Source organism: Callorhinchus milii, unplaced genomic scaffold, assembly GCF_018977255.1.
Source record: "Callorhinchus milii isolate IMCB2004 unplaced genomic scaffold, IMCB_Cmil_1.0 Scaffold3, whole genome shotgun sequence".
NCBI lineage: Eukaryota > Metazoa > Chordata > Chondrichthyes > Chimaeriformes > Callorhinchidae > Callorhinchus > Callorhinchus milii.
Genome location: NW_024704744.1, coordinates 45,749,892 through 45,767,873, shown reverse-complemented (window position 1 = coordinate 45,767,873; position 17,982 = coordinate 45,749,892). Strand labels below are relative to the sequence as shown.

Sequence of the window (17,982 nt, the reverse complement as noted above, 5' to 3'; positions counted from 1 at the left end):
GACAGACCTCACTCCAAAGACCAGGGAAAGGGAGCGTTCCATAAATGGACCCACTTCTCCACCCACTCTGTATGCACTTCATGCACAAAACTAACACATCCTGCAAAGTTGTTGCAGCTTTTGCTAACTTGTTAAATATTGCTTCTATTCCAGGGAAGGAAAAAACATCGAGGTCCACGTGGACATTGAAACTGAGCCTGGGGGTGTCAAGGACCGAAGCAGCAGCAGTTATTTGTCTGTTCACAGTTTGTCTATGGAATCACCACACTGCTCAAGGGAACTATTGTGTGGGACCAGCCCAAACACAGAGCGGATCTCCATTCAGACCTGTGTGTGAAGGAGTTTAAATTATGTTCTTTTAAATTCGAAATTCAGTGCTTCTACCCCCTAAAAATGCCAAGATATATACTAGTATGGTGGAATAGCTGAGTTTTTACACTAATAAAATGCCGATCCACTAAATTTATTAAAATACTCTACCTACTTGCCTCGATACCTGTAAATGTTTTGTCTGACATTGCAGCTCTTTCATCAGCCCTTAGCCCTTAGAGAACATCCAACAGGTCTTGAGTGTTTTTCTTTGGTACACCATCAAAAAAAGGGTAACTTTTTTTTCCTAAAAGTTTGTGACCAAGTCTAACTATTTATTTGACCACCATCCCCATTTACCTCTTTCCCCAATTCTTTTTAGACTTTAGACATATCAGGGCTTTTTTAGAATCTGGAACTTGTTTTTTGTTCAAGAAACAAAAACTATCTGAGGTTCTCCCCCCTCCCACCACATCGTGAAGTGGTGGATTTTTCACAGAATTGAATCTGCGATACGTTTTGGATTATACAAAATAACTTTCTAAAATGCATTCAAAATGTTGCTGCGGTGTTCACTGAATTGTCATGATCTTGCTTCCCCTAAAAGATGATGTGTAGTTTTTGGCCCCATTCTATGTACAATGGTTGATGTCTAGCTCAAATAATTGTGAGAAATGCGGTCGGTGGAGTACAGGGATAGTAAAAACTATCTTTCAATTATTTTGTTGCTGTCACTTTACATTTGCTTTAACTGTAATGAATATGAACTCATTCCTAAGGCCAGCCATTTATCTGTCTTTTCAAATGTTCTCTGAGTCCATCCTGTAAGCATTGAGCAAATGTGGGTGGTAACTTATCTCACACATCTAACCTGTCATTTACGTAACCACTCAATCTATTAGCCAGTTTCAAATGTCTATAAATAAAAATGGCGATGAATGAGAATAAGTTCAACATTTGAATATAATGTATGCTTCAAGTATTCATAAATTGAAGTATTTGATAAAATATTGTGTGCTCTTGAGAATGGCCTATATAAAGTGTTACAGTCAGCACTACATGTAAAATGAAAATTCTATCAAACTCTTCATATACAGTTCACTGCAGCCTTTGAGAAGTCATGCATAAGTATTTTGATGGAGATATCTAATGTGCCCCCATCCATTTTCTCACCACAATTTTTAACACAATGTCTGCCTAGTCTTGAGACATGACATATGGCCTCTAAACATATTTTAACCCTTTGGGTTAAGATGTGACATTTTGTGAGTGTTCGATTGCTGGGAATTTCTGGGACTTGAATTGACACCCAGGCTCCTTTCGCATTGAGTGATTAACAATCCAAGTAAACTCTTTCTGATGAACCTGCATTGAAGCTTAAACTTGAAAAGGAAAGTTCTGTTGTTAGACACAACAGTACATTAACTCAAACTTTTCTCACCTTGCTAGGAAAAAAATTGCCTCTCTTCACTGAGCATGGACTTCACTGGTGTGTGACATTGACAGCAGCTCTTAAGATGTTCTATTAATGAAACCAGATTTATTGGTGTAAAAACTCAGTTGTAAGGTGTTTTTTTAAAAAAAAGAAGGCAAATTTCACAGGCTGAAAATGCTTTTTCTAATCTTTACCAATTGAGGGGGAATTGTTTTGTGAAGTTCTATGCTACTCTGACTGTAGAAGTAATGCACAGTGATTTTCTGATTTTCTTCAGGATTGAATATGCCACCTGGCTGTGGCTCATCAAAGCCCCTGGAATCCAGTTTAACCTTCTGCATTCAGTTTCAAAGCTCAACCGCACTACACTGAAGCTATAATTCCCAATACTGTGCAGTGACAATTATCTTCTGCGTGGAATCAAAAAACGGGCTGAAAGACGACTGTGCAGTCTCTGCTGGCCAAGTCTAGGATTGCACTAGCAATGCAGTTATTTACCAAGCTTGAAGCTGCAATGCAATGCCAATGTTTAACCAGAAGTACGGTTATAAGCAGTACAGAATCTGAGTTAGCCTACCCTTTTCCATATGATATCGGATAAGAATTCTATGAAGTAATCCAGAGACCACAAAGTGCCAGAAATGCTTATGTTTGGTATGTGGACTTTGTGTAGAAAAATTGATTTAGAATCAACATTAAGAGACCTAAATAATTATAGGATTGTGCAGATTAAAGCAAAAGCTACAGCAAACATTAACATGAAGCAACCGCATGTCAACATCTGAGTGCATAATAGCAGCAAATAAGTTAATTCAGTATTATTGCATCCTAATTACAGTATATTAAAATGTGAAACTTTTAACTTGATATCTGCTAGAAGAGAACATTATTTGAGTTGGGAACCCAGGTAATCTTTGTTATATTAATTGGTGCATGCTGGTTTCTGTGCTCAAAGTCGTACATTCTGAAATGTCAGGGCTGCAGGAATTCAGCATGTTTTCTAAGAGTGGAAAACCCTTATTTTGCAGCCATATTGGATAATGCACAATGATTGCTTTTTATGTAAGACACTGATTTCATAACTTAAAGGAGCATTCCTCCATACACAGATCATCAGGCACTGAACGACTACTGTGTGTATTGGTAGATGCAAAAATCTTAAACATTTTAGCAGCATTGCTCTTGTTGCACTTTGGATTTTAAGAATTGCGAAGCTCCACAAATTGCATTAGTAGGACTGGCCTGCTGTCTGGACAAACTCTGCATGAATCACATTGAAGCCACTGTTGCTTTCAGGTTACCTTGGCACAAGGAAAGGGAAAATCCTGACTAAAATAACAGGTTCATGAAAATCAAGTCCGCAATGTCCTAAATATAGTGGGCATTCTTAAACGTAAAGATGCTGATCTTTTGTTCATAATCATTCATCAGGAATAACTTGAGTTAATTTAAGGATTTTTATTGTCTGTTATGAAGGAATGCTCCTCTTAAAATGCATGATCTGTGTACCTTCCATTCTTGCAAATGTAAAACACAACCTTTAATCTTTTTGATCTGATTTTCTCATTATAAATTGTAATCCCATTGTTTGATACCTACATTACTATCATGCACATGTCCATATGGCAGATTAGGTGTTCAGATTTATTGAAGGATAGTGTTGGGTCTATGGTACTCGGTATTGTAACTTGTAAGTTGCTCCTTTTTATTGTGATATAATGATATGTGGAACTAGGTTGAGTACCTGTTACATGATTTAAGAATGGATGATTCCCGTCATGTAGAATATTATGCTGAATCTCTGCCATAATATATAGTGGGTAACATGATACAAAATCTGAATTGACAGAACTTTCATGTATCAAAATTGAGTGAGAAAAATGATTAGAACTTATGTCCACATACCTACCGCAGCTGATGGAAGTTCATTGTTGAGTTTCATCTCGATAGTTTTGGAGCTGTTCATTGTTATAATGCCTTGAGTTCTTGAATGATGTACAGTTGCAATTAATTCTATATCTGCTGAATTTCATTTATTTCTATCTGTATAAGAACATGATCCACACCCTAAAGTTCAAAAATGTGAATTTTGAAGATGAACTTTACTGTTTTTTAAAATGATGCTTGCTTTGGGGAATTATATCCATATCAGTATAACGTTATATCAATAATGCCTCACTCCCCAAGACATCAAAATAAATTCCAGCTTGGATAAGTGGGATGGACATTCTGCTGTCTCCCAACTGTTCAGGAAATGAGAGTAATCGGCTTGAACAGTCCCGATTCAGCTCTTCGTTCACATGACCCTATTGCATAGAACCACCTCGGAATGTATCAGAAATTCAAAGACATTCAATAAGGTTGGGGTTGAGGAGCAGTATCGGCACCAAAAGGGAATTACTCTGATTTTAATCTGAGCACTGGATAGTGGTATCACTGGTTATAAAATTCAAAATAGTCTTCTCTTTCCCCCTCCCCATCCCCTCCAACATGGACACCATACATCATGGTCACAGTATTCATGATTTGATTCCTAATACCCAAAATATGTTTTACTTTCCATCTTTTCAGGTAACAACTCGGTCTTGTTTGAAATGCAAGCTTGTTACCTCTATCTTCAAACCGGTTTCAGCTGACTTAACAGAATATTTTGCTTCCTCCCCTCGTCAGTTCAGAACTGGTTATGCTTCTGCTCGTGAATTCTTACCTCAGTATCTTTAAACCCTCTTTCATTTCAGATTTTGTTTTACTAAAATTCACAAGAACTAGCATGTAAAACATTATTGCACATTTATAAATCAGGTTATTTTAAATTCCTAGATTTAAATTATTTTGAGATGTTTTGAAAACTTTAAATTGATATGCTCGCCAATTTCTTATGAAAATCTCTTCCGACTTGATTTCGTTTGTCTTTACTTTCACTTAAGGAAGATAATGATGTAGGCTGTAGCATTTTCTCTGCCAATACATTCATCAACAATATTTTTACAAATCTTAACACTTAAAAGCAACACTTTTCTATTTCCCCCCCAAAAAACAAGCAGTTGATAATGAATTCCCTTTTCACATCCACCTCTTCTCTCCCCCCTACCCCGGACCACATTTTCACTTAGAAAATGTAACCATTCATTCCTTTCCCTATCATCACTTAGATTTCAAGAATAAAATCTTAATCTAGAAAATTGTTTACTTTTAATAAAATAAAACTTATCCATAAGCTATATAGGAATATGTTGTAAGTAAATTGGAATTCTTTTTTTCCTTTTTGAAATTGAGTCCCAGGGGTGGGGTGGGGGGGAGAGCTTAGTGCGATAATTCTTTGTGATCATAAACTCTAAGCATTGGTCTGTACTCTCCATAAATTTAAATTACTTTATCTTTTAAGCAATCTTCTGGAATTGTTTCACCTCTCCACTATCAACTGAAGCGTCCTTATGGGAACTTTCAAGTTATGTGGATCTAGTTGCTAATCCAGCTCCTGATGTACAAACGGGAAATGGAAAATTCACATCAGCTCAATTGGTATCTATAGGAGAACATTGAGTTGAAGTTTCATGTTGGACCCTTTATCAGATTTCCAAGATTTGAAGTTTTGCTGAAGTATTGTCCTAAATTTGGGCCAGATCAAATTTACCTAAGTTTTTAGTTATTTTTAAAAATTGCCAAAGAGCACCAATTTTTAATTTAACAAACACAAACTTGCTCCAGAAGCACATTAGAGTGGTGCACAAGCAGAATACCAGTCATTTGCAGCCAAAATGCCACTAAAATTTATTTGTGCTTAAGCTATTCTTTTTGAAAACTATCCTTCGTAGCATGTTTGTGTGAACTTCAACTAATATGTTGACTGCTTTTCGAATGATTTACATGGCCACCTTTTGTTAGAAATGCATTTTACTTGGGAATATTTTTTAAAATGTAATGCCTTATATACTTATACCAAGACTCGTGCAACAGAACATTTGCCAGTCTAGAAATGACTGTCTTTTGGGGGTGGGGGAGTGGGGAGAGGATATACTTTCAGACTTTTATGGAACTAAAACTATGTAAAAATATCCTTTTGAACATTTAACTGTAGAATATAATTTTTCCCCAATTTTATTCATTAAAGAAAACTTAAAAGCATTTTAGTATTACCCTAGCAATGACTCAACTTTTTATGAACGGATTTATCGGTTTGCCTTGGGGCGGGGGATTAGTGTAATGAATACACTTAGTTTCCTCATACAGTTAAAGGAATTGTATACAGACTTATTCAAGCATTCCTTTAAGAAACCTTGTGTGAGTACATTTGGAAACTACAACAGTTCAGGACATTGTCTTTGTAAATCCTAAACCAGAGTTTATGATCAGCAAATATGGGCTGAGTGTTGAGTCAGACTGACAGAACATTAATTTCATTAAAACATCTAAATAGATCAAACTGTATTGAAATTAAGATTGTTAATTTCACTGTACTTTCCTGCGAGAGGAAACAAAGGGACATAATAATCCTTACATTTGGTATAGCATCTTTCACGTCAGGAGGATGTCTCAGCACTTCACACGATATACTGCAGAGTGTAATGACTTTTAAAAAAAATTCTTCCTCTTCTCCCAGGTACATGCAGTATTGAAGCATAAACTTGTGTGTGTACAAAGTACAATGCCCAATACTCTAGCCAGTTAATGTACTCCTGTACCTATGTCAGGATAACACATTATTATTGCACCAATGGGATCTAAAAGACATTGGTTGCTAATGGGATGTGTTGTGTTAATCTCGATTTACAGTTTGTGAAAATCTCAAAACAGCAAAGTCCCTACCCAGCAGAAAAAAGATACAATGGCAGGTGGGAATGTTTTGCACATTGGCTGTTTTTTCAGACTTTAATACCTTGGGATTCACAGTTTGCCTTTTTGATAATTGCACAGCAAATTCCAGAAAGCATTAGTCACAATTAACACAACAAATACAGTTTGCATATATTACATTTTAGAACCCAATGTGTTATTTCTTCACTGGATTCTGCCTCAGTTTTCCTGCCTCACCTCTAATTTTACTTTAGAATTCTAATTCTGCTTTAAAACGTACTTCTTCAATCGTGCCTATGGTCTTCTCCCCTTCTCCCTTGCTCAGTGTCCAACCCTGGCACTGGGCAGCACTCCCAGTCAATCCAGTGTGAAGGGAATTATATAAATGTGGTGGTTGTGTTCTTCACAATCTTATATTGCCAATACAACTTCACACGATCTTAGTATTGCCTTGTAAAGCATGGAGATCAGTGTTGTTATGTAGCAAACAAGGTTTGAAATAACTTATGCCTTGATGGTGATGGATTTGGCATGGACGGTTTAAAAACAGTACAGCCTGGCAGCTGGGAATTCTGTTGATTAAACGCAAACTGATTCTTAAAACTGAACAATTTCTGAGGAAAACCAACTCAAGTTTTAGAGTTAAAAACCTAACCAAGAAAAGACTTGAGTCCAAAAACCCTTGACTATTGTTTGTTGTCATCGAGTTTGAAATTAGAACTCCAAGGACACAGATTTCACTTGCCTGCCTAATTTTATCTTTGTCCTATCTTTCACATCGGATTTTAATAACAGCAAGATGAATAATACAACTCCAAAACCGATGTTTCGGTTTGTCCCATTGCTAAAGATGACTGATGTACAGTTGAATGCTGCTTTAAATACTGGAAATCCTCAATTCTCTCTTGAAACCATAGAATTTTACAGCACAGATAAAACCCGTCATATCTGGGGTAGTTGTTTGAAAGAGCTCTCTGTTTAGCCTCATGAAGCTTTGCCCACACCCTTTTATGTCTCATAGGACCATAAAAATACAGTGACAGAGTTGCTGCCAATGTTCTACATTGGCATGACAATTTCTCCAGTCTCAGTAGCACAGGAAACATTATACTCTATAGAACCATCTCCATCTGTATTTATCCTTGTGTTCCTCTAACCCGCTCTTTTTAATAGACTTCAATTAACCCACATTACTTGCTTTTGCAGGGAGGCATGAGTCAATGGGGCCTAACCTGTGGTATGTTTGAATAGTTCTTCATAAGAAATCCTTTCAGAATTCCTGGTGACATGCAAGAACTCTGCTCCAAAAGTAGATTAAGTAGAGTTCCTGTGGATTAGTATGATGGTTTAGTTACCAAGAGTCCCCAATTGTGCGTCTCAACATTACAAAATAGACCCCTTGAATGCTTTGAATCTCGTGCAATGGTGTAATTATTTTATCAGCCTGGCTTAATTGATTGCACTCTTTTAAGACAGAGGCCGTGGGTTCAAGTTGGAACTTTGAACTTATCGTCTACACTGACACTCCAATGCGGCACTGGGGGAAAGTTGCATTGTCTGAGGTGCCGTCCCTCAGATGAGTTGTTTGAACTGAGGTCCATCTACTTGTTCAGATAGATGTTAAATGGATGGATGGATGACTATTTTAAAAGAGAAAGGAATTTCTCCCAGTATTCCTGGCAAGCTGTCCTTATAAAAATTGGTTATTTGCTTAAAGGCTGATTATTGTAAATTGGTTGCCACATTTGCCTACAAAATATACAGTCACTATACAGTTCATTAGTGTGAAGTACTGTATCAAATTAAAGGATTATTTTATGTGACCCACTGCAATAATCAGACAACAGAACAAGACCATTGGATTGTCCAAATGATTGAATTGTCTCCATAATACACAGAAAAAACAAATTGCGTCTAAACTGGTTTCTGGGTGGACTTTATTTCAGATCCTAATGACTTAATGACATATGTCAGGGAAAGAACACCGAATCAATCCCAGAAATCCAAAAGAGTTCTCACAATCGAAGATGAAAAATTGTAACATTTAAAAATATTTTTGATATATTAAAATTGATGAAAAAAACCTGACATTTTATGTGTGAATAGATTTTTGAAAACATTCCTAAACATGAACATTTACTTATTGAAAGTCATAATTGAAAATGTACAGAGCCTGTGTGGGGGGGAAAAAANCTGCAAGGGAATTCTTTAAAAAAAGTGAATACAAAAAATTCCAGTACACACATGTATGTATCACTTACTCTAGATTATCTAGGGATATTTCTGTATGACCTGAACATGGTAAATTCAGGTCACTTTCCCAGATTTCTAAAATCCAGGAATTTCTCTTGGAATTACCCATGTTTAAGTCAAAATAGGGAAAACCTGTTGATGCAATGAAACCAAATGCAAAAGTTTTTTTTAAAAAAAGTACTCAAATTTTGTGAATTTTTTTTTGGTCAGCCAGCAATCCTTCACATTCAGACACCCATCGCTGTGTTTCCAAACCATGATAAATTTCCCTGAGTCTGGAATGGAAGGTTCACTCTTTCCCCAGAGGGATGAAGACCTAATTCCGGAGGGTATTATGCAAGTTTGGTGAGAGACCAGGCTTGGATGTTTGTGGGACATTGTTGTACGTAAATTGGCTCTCACATTCGCCTACAATTACAGTTACTACACTTTACAGCAATGCATCAATATGAGATGTATTGATGTTACAGGCACTATATCAAATACAATATAAATATTATTCTGATTAGGGTTTGATGAGTATTGTCCACTAGATGGCAGCATAATGCCACATTGAAAATGAATGAGCTCCTTTCACAACATTATAAATGGATGTGTTTCACAATAATAATCTGATTGAAGTACAGCATTGGGGAAACACAAAACAGCTTTAAAGGATATGGAAGAATCACTCTACAAAAAATAGCAAAATTGTAACTGATAGCAACAGGTATAATATCCATTATTTATACACTACTGAAATTAAGCTTGAAATAAAATATTAAATTACAAATATTTTAGTTTGGATTTTTCTCACAGTATTTTCCTATTCTCAGACCAATTAAAACATATTAAACACAAAAGAAGCAACACACATTAATAATAATCTTTGCATTTTGTATAGCGCCTTTTACATCAAGAGGACGTCCCAAAGCACTTCACTAGATATATTGTAAAGTGTAGTGACTGTCCTATTTCTAACCTTCCCTTTCCCTCCAAGGTCCTGGAACAAGTCGTTGCTTCACTCCTTCCTCTCCTGCCACTCCCTGAATCCTGAATGAACCTCTTCAATCTGATTTCCACCCTGCCCACAGTATCTGTCCAGCACCTTGGGACGTCCTCCTGACGTGAATGGTGCTATACAAATGTTATTTTTTGTTATTGTTGTTGCGTTTGACGCTGTTGACTGCTCTATTCTTCTCCATTGCCTCTCCTCTCAGCTCCACCTTCACGGTCCTGTTCTCTGTGACCTCCTATTACCCTACCAACTTGTCTTTCGCCTCTATGCCGGCACCCTCTGGAAATCCATCCTGGAGCCCCTTCACCTTGCCCTATCCCTTGCCTCCTTAAAGGCCCATCTCAAGACCTTCCTCTTCGACCGCACCTTTGGTCATCTTCCTAGCACCACCCCCCTTGCCCTCCACCCTCCTTAACTCCAGCCTGCAGCTCGGGTGCAAAGAACAAGCAAATGGTATCTGTGAACAAAACCAGATGGTTTTGAAATCGCAAAATCTTGTTTGTTCCTGTGTATAAATATCAGACGCTATCAAGCCTAAGTTTGTAACAGACACAGGAATAAAGACAACAACAACTTGCATTCATATAGGGCCTTTCATGCAGGGCAGCCTGGGAGCGCTTAAAAGACAATACCATTTAAAAAAAGAAGACTCCTGTAAGTGTCTACTCTGTTCTCTGGATTGGTAACTACTTTTCTGTAATTGATACTGCCAGTAAACCATTTGCAACTCACGCAAACACTCCATGAGCTTGGTTATATCAGGTACAAATCCAATGGTGATTTAAGTCAATGTACCACACACTAACCTATTCCTATTTCCTGTGTTTATACAATACAATGCAGGTTACATGTATATAGCAATTTTCGCTTTGGGAGTATGTCTTAAAGTGCTTAACAGTGGTGGCTGTGCATGCGAGCTGCGGAGGGGAGAGAAGAGGACTCCAGTTCTTCCTTTCTTCATATCCAGTATGTGTACATAGTTAGTTATTCAGAGTCTCTTTCTGACTGTTTTATTGTACTAATATCTAGGTTCATAATATAATGCTGAAAATCACAACGCAAAAAGTTTTTAAAAACTCTGAAAAAATCCAGAGACAGTCTTATGGTGAACTTTATGGTACCTTATGACGATAAAGACCTTTCAACATGGGAATGCAACAAATATTCTAGTATGAAAACTGCTTTGATTTGCATAATATGTACATAGATTACTGGTGTAAGAATAACCTCTTATTGCAGTAACCAGGTATAGAAACACTGAGTTACAAACCAATGACGTTTTATTAAATAAATTAGCTTCTTCTAAAACTGGGAATATTGAGCAAAGTAACTAATACAGTCAAGCTCTGATTTGAGCTACTTTTCTTGATGTATTCTGCGGCTCAGTGCCTTCCTGTTCTGAGTAAGAATGTACACGCAGTTTACTGGAATCCTTGCAGGTACTTACTTCAGTAATTCTTTGAGTGTTAACTGCGACTCAGACCGGCCTCTATTTTACTGGAGGACGGCCTCAGATTTACTCAGTTTCGATCCCCTTATTTTGGCCTTTTTGTGGGACACTCCCTTCAAGCGATTACTGTCTTTTCTCAGACTCGGCCTTACTCATGCTTGCTGACTTCTCTTTCGAACTTACTCGTGCAAATTTTTGCTTTCCTTCTTCAAGTTTCAGAATGTAATTTTCTCCTCAGTTTGCTACAGACTACTTTATTCTTTGCCTGAGGTGAGGGCTCAGGCATAACCTCACATCTCAGTAAAATTAAAAGAAGTCTTTCAATTTTTGATTTTTAAAAGCTGACCTTGTGCTAGTTCTCTGACATCTATGCAGGGAATCATTCAGAAACTTAATTCATTTAAAATACATGTCTTCATGAAGACAATGTGAGATTTGTATTGTAGAAGATGAGCTCAAATGGGCGGAAAGACCTTCCTGATCTGAACCTCTCTTGTGATCCCACATGTTGTCTCTCTGATAGGTTGTGCCTTTAGACCTTTGCCAGCTGTGGATCATCATGACCCAGCTCTGATCTAGGAAGATAAATACAAACTGTTTTTTCCTTACAAAAGCTGCAGTAACAATTAGAAAATTCAAGCCTTTCGAAAACAAAATCAGCTTTTAAAAATTGAAAGACTTCTTTTAATTTTATTTTGGTCAGCTGGATACATCTGATAATTAATGCTTAAGAAGCAGATTGAGTGACTCCAGATTGTGCATTGGGGTACTTCTGGAGTTCAACCAGTTGAAACTGCATAGCTTGCCTTTGAACGTTTCTTGGAGCTTGTCCAGCTAAGACCACCCTAAGACCATCCCTTGCAGGATTATCAGGAGCAAATGGTTAGAATCTCTATCTCCACTGAATAACTTCATCGATTGTCATCCACAGTGCCCTGGAAGACTGCGGACCAGCCTGGTTCAGGAATCGCCTTGTTCGGGAGTCAGACCATTAAGACCATCATAGAGAGCTCACTTTATTCCAGTATTCAATTGAGAGTCATCTCGGCAACAAGGAGACTCTGCTTACTCCCCCGAGGAGAATAGTCTTTTTTAAAAAATAACTGCAGCAAACCTGCTTCCACATTAAGACGGATTTAAGAATTTTCTAAAGTTTTATATAGGTTAAAATTACTCATGAGACGTATCATGTGAGATGAAAACATAATGTAATTTTTCTAAAGTGCTCAGATTTTCTTTTCTTCTTGAAACCCTGGTAATTTCCAGTTTTCAATACTAAATATAGGAATTTAAGAGGTTTTCGTCTCTCCCTGACTGCTTACTAAATTAATGGAAATTCATACATGTTACAGGCACTTCCCAAAAATTCTTTTTCTACTGAAAGCAGAACAGTGGTCAATGATAAGGTGCCTTGAAACTGCCTAACATACCTGAATTAGAGGCTTTAAAGGAATATGGCAGTGGGATTGAAGACACAGCTTGCTCTGGGAACCAGTGCAGACATGATGGACTGAATGGCCTCTTTCTGCACTGTAAACTTCTAAGATTCTATGAGTATACTTGGTGTTAGGCTTGCCGAGTTTAAAACCGGACAAGCAGGATAGTTGTATGTCAAACAATGGGATCATGGCTTGAGTTCTGACTTGTGTTTTGTAAAGCATATTGATATGTTCATCCTATGCAAAATTTACACCATACATCATCTTGTGTTTTCTCAACTGAGGAAAATTCATTGTAAATTTTGATAATTAAAAAGCATCTTCATCATGAGACACAGAGGAAAGTGGGGCAGTAAAGGGGCTTTTATTTTAAAATTCAAAAATTTTATTGTGTGTTTCTTACACTTGAGAAATTCCCAGACAGCCCACTCAGGTGTTCATTGCAATGCTGCTGTCCCTCTCACAAACCATGAAGAAGAACTTACACTTTTATAACAAATGATGTTGAAATATCTCAAACCCTTAGTTTGTCTTTTTCGAAGGACAGTATGTGACAATGCAGTGGAGCTCCAGTACTACACTAGAGCATCAGCCTACACTGTGAGCTCAAGTCCTGATGTGAGCCTTGAACTGCCATCAACACAGAAACCTTGTGCCTGAGTTACCCGAACATTTCATGAGACGTATCAGCTCCCTCCTACAGGGCACGCCTCAAGAGCTTTCTCTTCAATCATGCCTTTGACCACCTTTCTACCCTCCCCCCTCCCTGATCCCAACCCCAGTGCACCCCCTCTCGCCGCTCGAGTCCTAATCCCTGACTGTTGACAGCACCTTGGGACATCCTCCCAAAATATACACTTTACAGTATATCCTGTGACATGCTTTGAGACACCTCGACAACATGATAAGGTGCTATATCAAATGCAAGGATTATTATTATATATTAGAAAATATTATTTTGATCTAGGAAAGCGGAGATTTCACCTGTCCCTCCCCCATCGCAGCTAGATAAACCTTGGAAATCACTATTAAAACTGACAAAATTATAATAGTCTAGAGCCCTAATGAAGAGCCTAACATTTAGAAAGTAGGATTGCTCTCTTCAGTGTAAAAACTGGGCCAGAATAATCTAGCAAGAGAGGAGCACCATTTAGTGGATCTGATTGCCTTTAGAAATCCTGCCAAAATGATCCCACAGCCAGGAGACTTTAAACCAAGTTTTCCAGGAACTCTAGCTCAATGAATAAGGAATTGCATTCAGTATTGCATTCAATAGTCTCAATTCATCTGGAAAAGTGATGCAAACAGGGGAGAGTAATATAAATATATGGCAGTACACCTGATAAACACAGAAAGTGACTTACATTTATTATCCTGCCAGCTCAATAACCAAGCATTATTTACATATTTATAAGTGAACAGTGGAGAGACATTGGCGGTCAATGCTACAGTACTTCATAGCAACTGGCTTTGTGGGAAAAAGCCCGACATGGTTCATCAGTCTTTCTTGGTATAGTTAGCTCTCAGCGTAACATTCCCCACTGCAGATATGTATCATACCTCTTTACAAACTTTCTTCTGCTGCACGGGTGAAGGCACGGTGTGTACTTTAAGCTTGTGATCGTCATGTGACAATGTGACCATGAACTCATATCCTGTTCAGTGTGCTAATTTGATCTGTGGCTCCCTGATCTCTTTACTTGTGTTGAAAATTAGACTGAGGTACAAGCTGAAATAACCCTCAAGCATGTGAGTGCAGCTCACGGCTTCCAGATGTCTGCAGCACAATCTACCCATTGAGTGGAAATGCACTTGGTCACTCCTGATTGAAAATAACATGATCAAACTAATAACGTTTTCTCCCCTTTTCTCCCCTTCACCTTCTGATAACTAAACCTTCACGTGTGAGCCAAGACAGTGGGGTCTAATTTGTAAAATATGCAAAGATATTTGTAAATATCCACAAACCTAGATCAAGCCTATTACTGTTCTGTATGGTTTTGTGCTGTACCACACGTGACCATTCGGGAAGCTCTCCTTGATCAATTAAATCAAGACAACACGCTGATCCTAAAGTTACGACAACAACAACAACAACTTGCACGTACATAGTGCCATTTACATAGAATGCACGCCTTGACAATGTTCACAAGGGGTGGGATTAAAGAGCAGGGGAAAATGAAGATGGGATTTGAAACTGAAGAATTAAGATTTTATGAGTGATTGAAAGATGAAGGGATTTGGGGAGAGAGTTTCAGAGAGTGTGGGGTGTAATGCTGAAAGCTCAGCCACCATTGGTGACACTTAGGGAGTGAGGGAGAACAGTAGGGCCAAAACTGGAAGAGCAGAGGGTACAGTCAGGAAAATAGGGCTGGAGGAGATTACAAAGTAGGGAAGGGGCAAGATTGTGAAGGGATTTGAAGGATGGGACAAGGATCTGGAAAATGATCAGCTAGAGTGCCCGCAGCCAGTTCTGAAGCGTTTTGAGATGTTTAACTACGTGAAAGTTGTTGTTGTAGAAAGAGCAAACAGTCCTGTTGCTAAGCTGTCATCGAGGGTAATGTCCAATCTGGCCACTAGGGAATGCCCAAGAGCAGCCAGAGTTGACTTGCTCTTGACTTTCTCTTGCTATTTTTTGCTGAAAGCCCCCTCTCCTGAAACCATAACCAAGTCTGAGAACTTTAACGAGTGGGGGGACTGTGAGTTCGGAGGGATTTCCTGCCATTCTTGGGGGCAGCAAACTGACTCACTAGTGGGGCCTGCCAAACATGATTTATTTTTGTATGACCAAGATACTGAGAGTCTGACAGTCACCTTGCTCTCAGTACTTGTACTTCTTGTTCCAATCCTCATTGGAGTTTTTTACAAATGCTTATAAGTACACAACTGGCAGCCAGCAAGTGAACTCTCACCTTCTTTCACAGTTGAGAATATTTTGCCCATGTTTGGCAGAACTCTACCAAAAACATATTTTCATTGTGTTGCTTATCTCCTCAGAACTATTCTAGTTCAAAGCAGATTGTTAGGAATTCCCCTGGTGTCCTCACCAAGTACGTGCTGCTTTCACTAAACGTTTGGGTTATATTTGTCTATTGTGGTTTTTCTTCCTATGGTAGTCAAGAATGGTATTTCATAATTATGTACTTCTACTCTTTGTTGGCAATGTTTGTGCAGATTCAACCCCTCAAAGCTATCCCAATCTTGTCAGATATTTCTTGGAGGTTCTCTTCTCAGCTGGAATATGTTTGGACAGCAGTGTAGCATCACTTTCAATCAATGCAAATTTCTCTTGTATTGTCGTCCTCATTGGGCAAGAAACTCTTTCTGGTTCTTCAACAACAACAAGCTTTTATATAGCACCCTTCAGGCGGGGTAGCATCTTGGAATGCTTAACATGTTTAACACTGATCTGTGGATAGGGAGAATGACTGTAAGCTCGATCAAAGGTCTTCAGGTGTGATCTGAAAAAGAGAAAGGAGAGGATAAGGCAAAAGGATTGACATAGCAAGTTCCAAAGTTTCGAGGTGTAGGGGCTGAAAGCACAGCCACTTGATGGTAGAGTGAGGGCTGGTGGGGGGATGAAGGACAAGCTAGAGGCCAGTGTCAACCAAGAGGAGGTGGCGGAGCCAGGTATCTAACACCTGTGGAAACTAATTTTTTTAGGATAGCTGTGTGTCTGACACGCAGAAACCCATTTCCAAACAAGAGTATCCAAACCTGTCTGAGAGTTCAACGTATGTATACCACCTACATGTGGAAAGTTCCTTGGAATACACACTCTCTCTTGGAGGGATGCACCCTGCTTACCTAATTCTTGAGGGGATTAAGCGAAGGTTTGGAGACCCCTGTGAAGGCTTTGGGGTACTGCTGGAGTCTAACCAGCTAAAACCGCAGAGCTTGCCATTGAAAACACCGTCTGGCAAGCTTAAGGTGAGTTGTCCAACAAGATCCAACTAAGTATTAGGGCTTTGGTCTGTAGGGTTAACAGGAGCTGAACAGGAAGAATCCCTGCTCCCAGTGACTTACCACTCTAAGTCCTGCTAATGGACCAGGCTGGTTGGTATGTCATCACATCATATCCCCCGCTCTAACTGCCCCTTAATCAGCAAGTGAGCTTTCAGCCCCCTCTCTGGAACTTGGTTCCCCGGTCCCTCTGACTTGCACCCTCCCGCCTTTCAAGGTAGGCTTCAAGACATATGTCTTTGATTGTGTGTTTGGTTATCTTTCCCTTCTCACCCCCTCAGCTCCCCCCCACTCAGCTCCGGTGCCTAGCTAGAACTCTTAAGTGCTTTGGGAGGACTAGAAAGGTGCTATATAATTGTAAGTAATATATTGTCTGTAACCAAGTTATCCATACACTCCCCACAACAGAATTTTGGGAGAAACAGTACATAATGTAACAAGCTCCTTATATGCTACAGAATGCCCTGCCAAGTAAGCCGGTAACGCAGTATCCATTGTAGATTTCAAGAGAAAAGTAGATAGGTACACGGAAGGTAAAAGCCGGAAGGTGTATGGGATAGGACAAGGCAGTTGGATTTGAAAGCATAGGTTGCTCTGAGAGCTGGTGTAGCCTCAATGAGCTGAACAGACTCTTTCTGCGCCATAAATTTAGAGCACTCACCTCGCAAGCGAGAGATCTGGGTTCGATTCCCGGCAGGGCAAAACCTTGGGCAAGTTTCCTTACTCCACACGGTTCAAAATAATCCCTCAAGAAAAATAAATAAACAATAAACAATTGGCTGCCGCGTTTCACCCACAAATATGCAGTCAATCCACTTTACAGTATATTTTGTGAAGCGCTTTGAGACATATGAAAGACGTGAAAAATGCTATATCAAATGCAAGGATTATTATTATTATAAATTGTATTGCATTGTAAAATCTTGTTGAATGATAAAGTAACAATAAAAATACAGTAGGCACTTACCATTGAGGTATCATAGATCTATTAGGATGAGATGAGAAAAATAATTTGAGTTAGTGAAGATTTTAATATTTACAATTTTAAATTGCACCAAAAGCGGAACTTTCCAAATCATTACCTGGAGTTTCTGTAGTTGTACCTTTAGAAATTTAAGTTCTCTTGTTTTTATCCAGTGAGAAGTATTTGAATACAAACAGGAAGTATGTTGGGGTGTCACTGAAACAGATCTTCAAACTATTTAGGTCACAGAAACAAAATATGAAAACAAACCCAGATAACATTTCAGAGAAAAAACCTTATTATACTGCTATTTGATTACTGTTTTGTGCTACAAATCAATTAAATCGACTGTAGAAAGTTCCTCTTTCCTCTCCTTGA

General features: G+C 38.6%; 1 protein-coding gene across 4 annotated transcripts in view; it reads left to right on the top strand.

The window, feature by feature from the left end:
• Positions 1–5,869, top strand: part of si:ch211-278j3.3 (E3 ubiquitin-protein ligase RNF19A) — a 39,665-nt gene extending 33,796 nt beyond the window's left edge. For 3 of the 4 annotated variants that reach the window (XM_007892982.2, XM_042333218.1, XM_042333217.1), the window contains exon 9: positions 154–5,869. In XM_007892982.2, coding sequence (XP_007891173.1) covers positions 154–337 — 184 coding nt within the window. In that variant the 3' untranslated portion in view covers positions 338–5,869. The remainder of the gene's footprint in view (positions 1–153) is intronic. The other variant, XM_042333219.1, reaches the window with a different exon arrangement.
• The last annotated feature ends 12,113 nt before the right edge of the window (positions 5,870–17,982 follow it).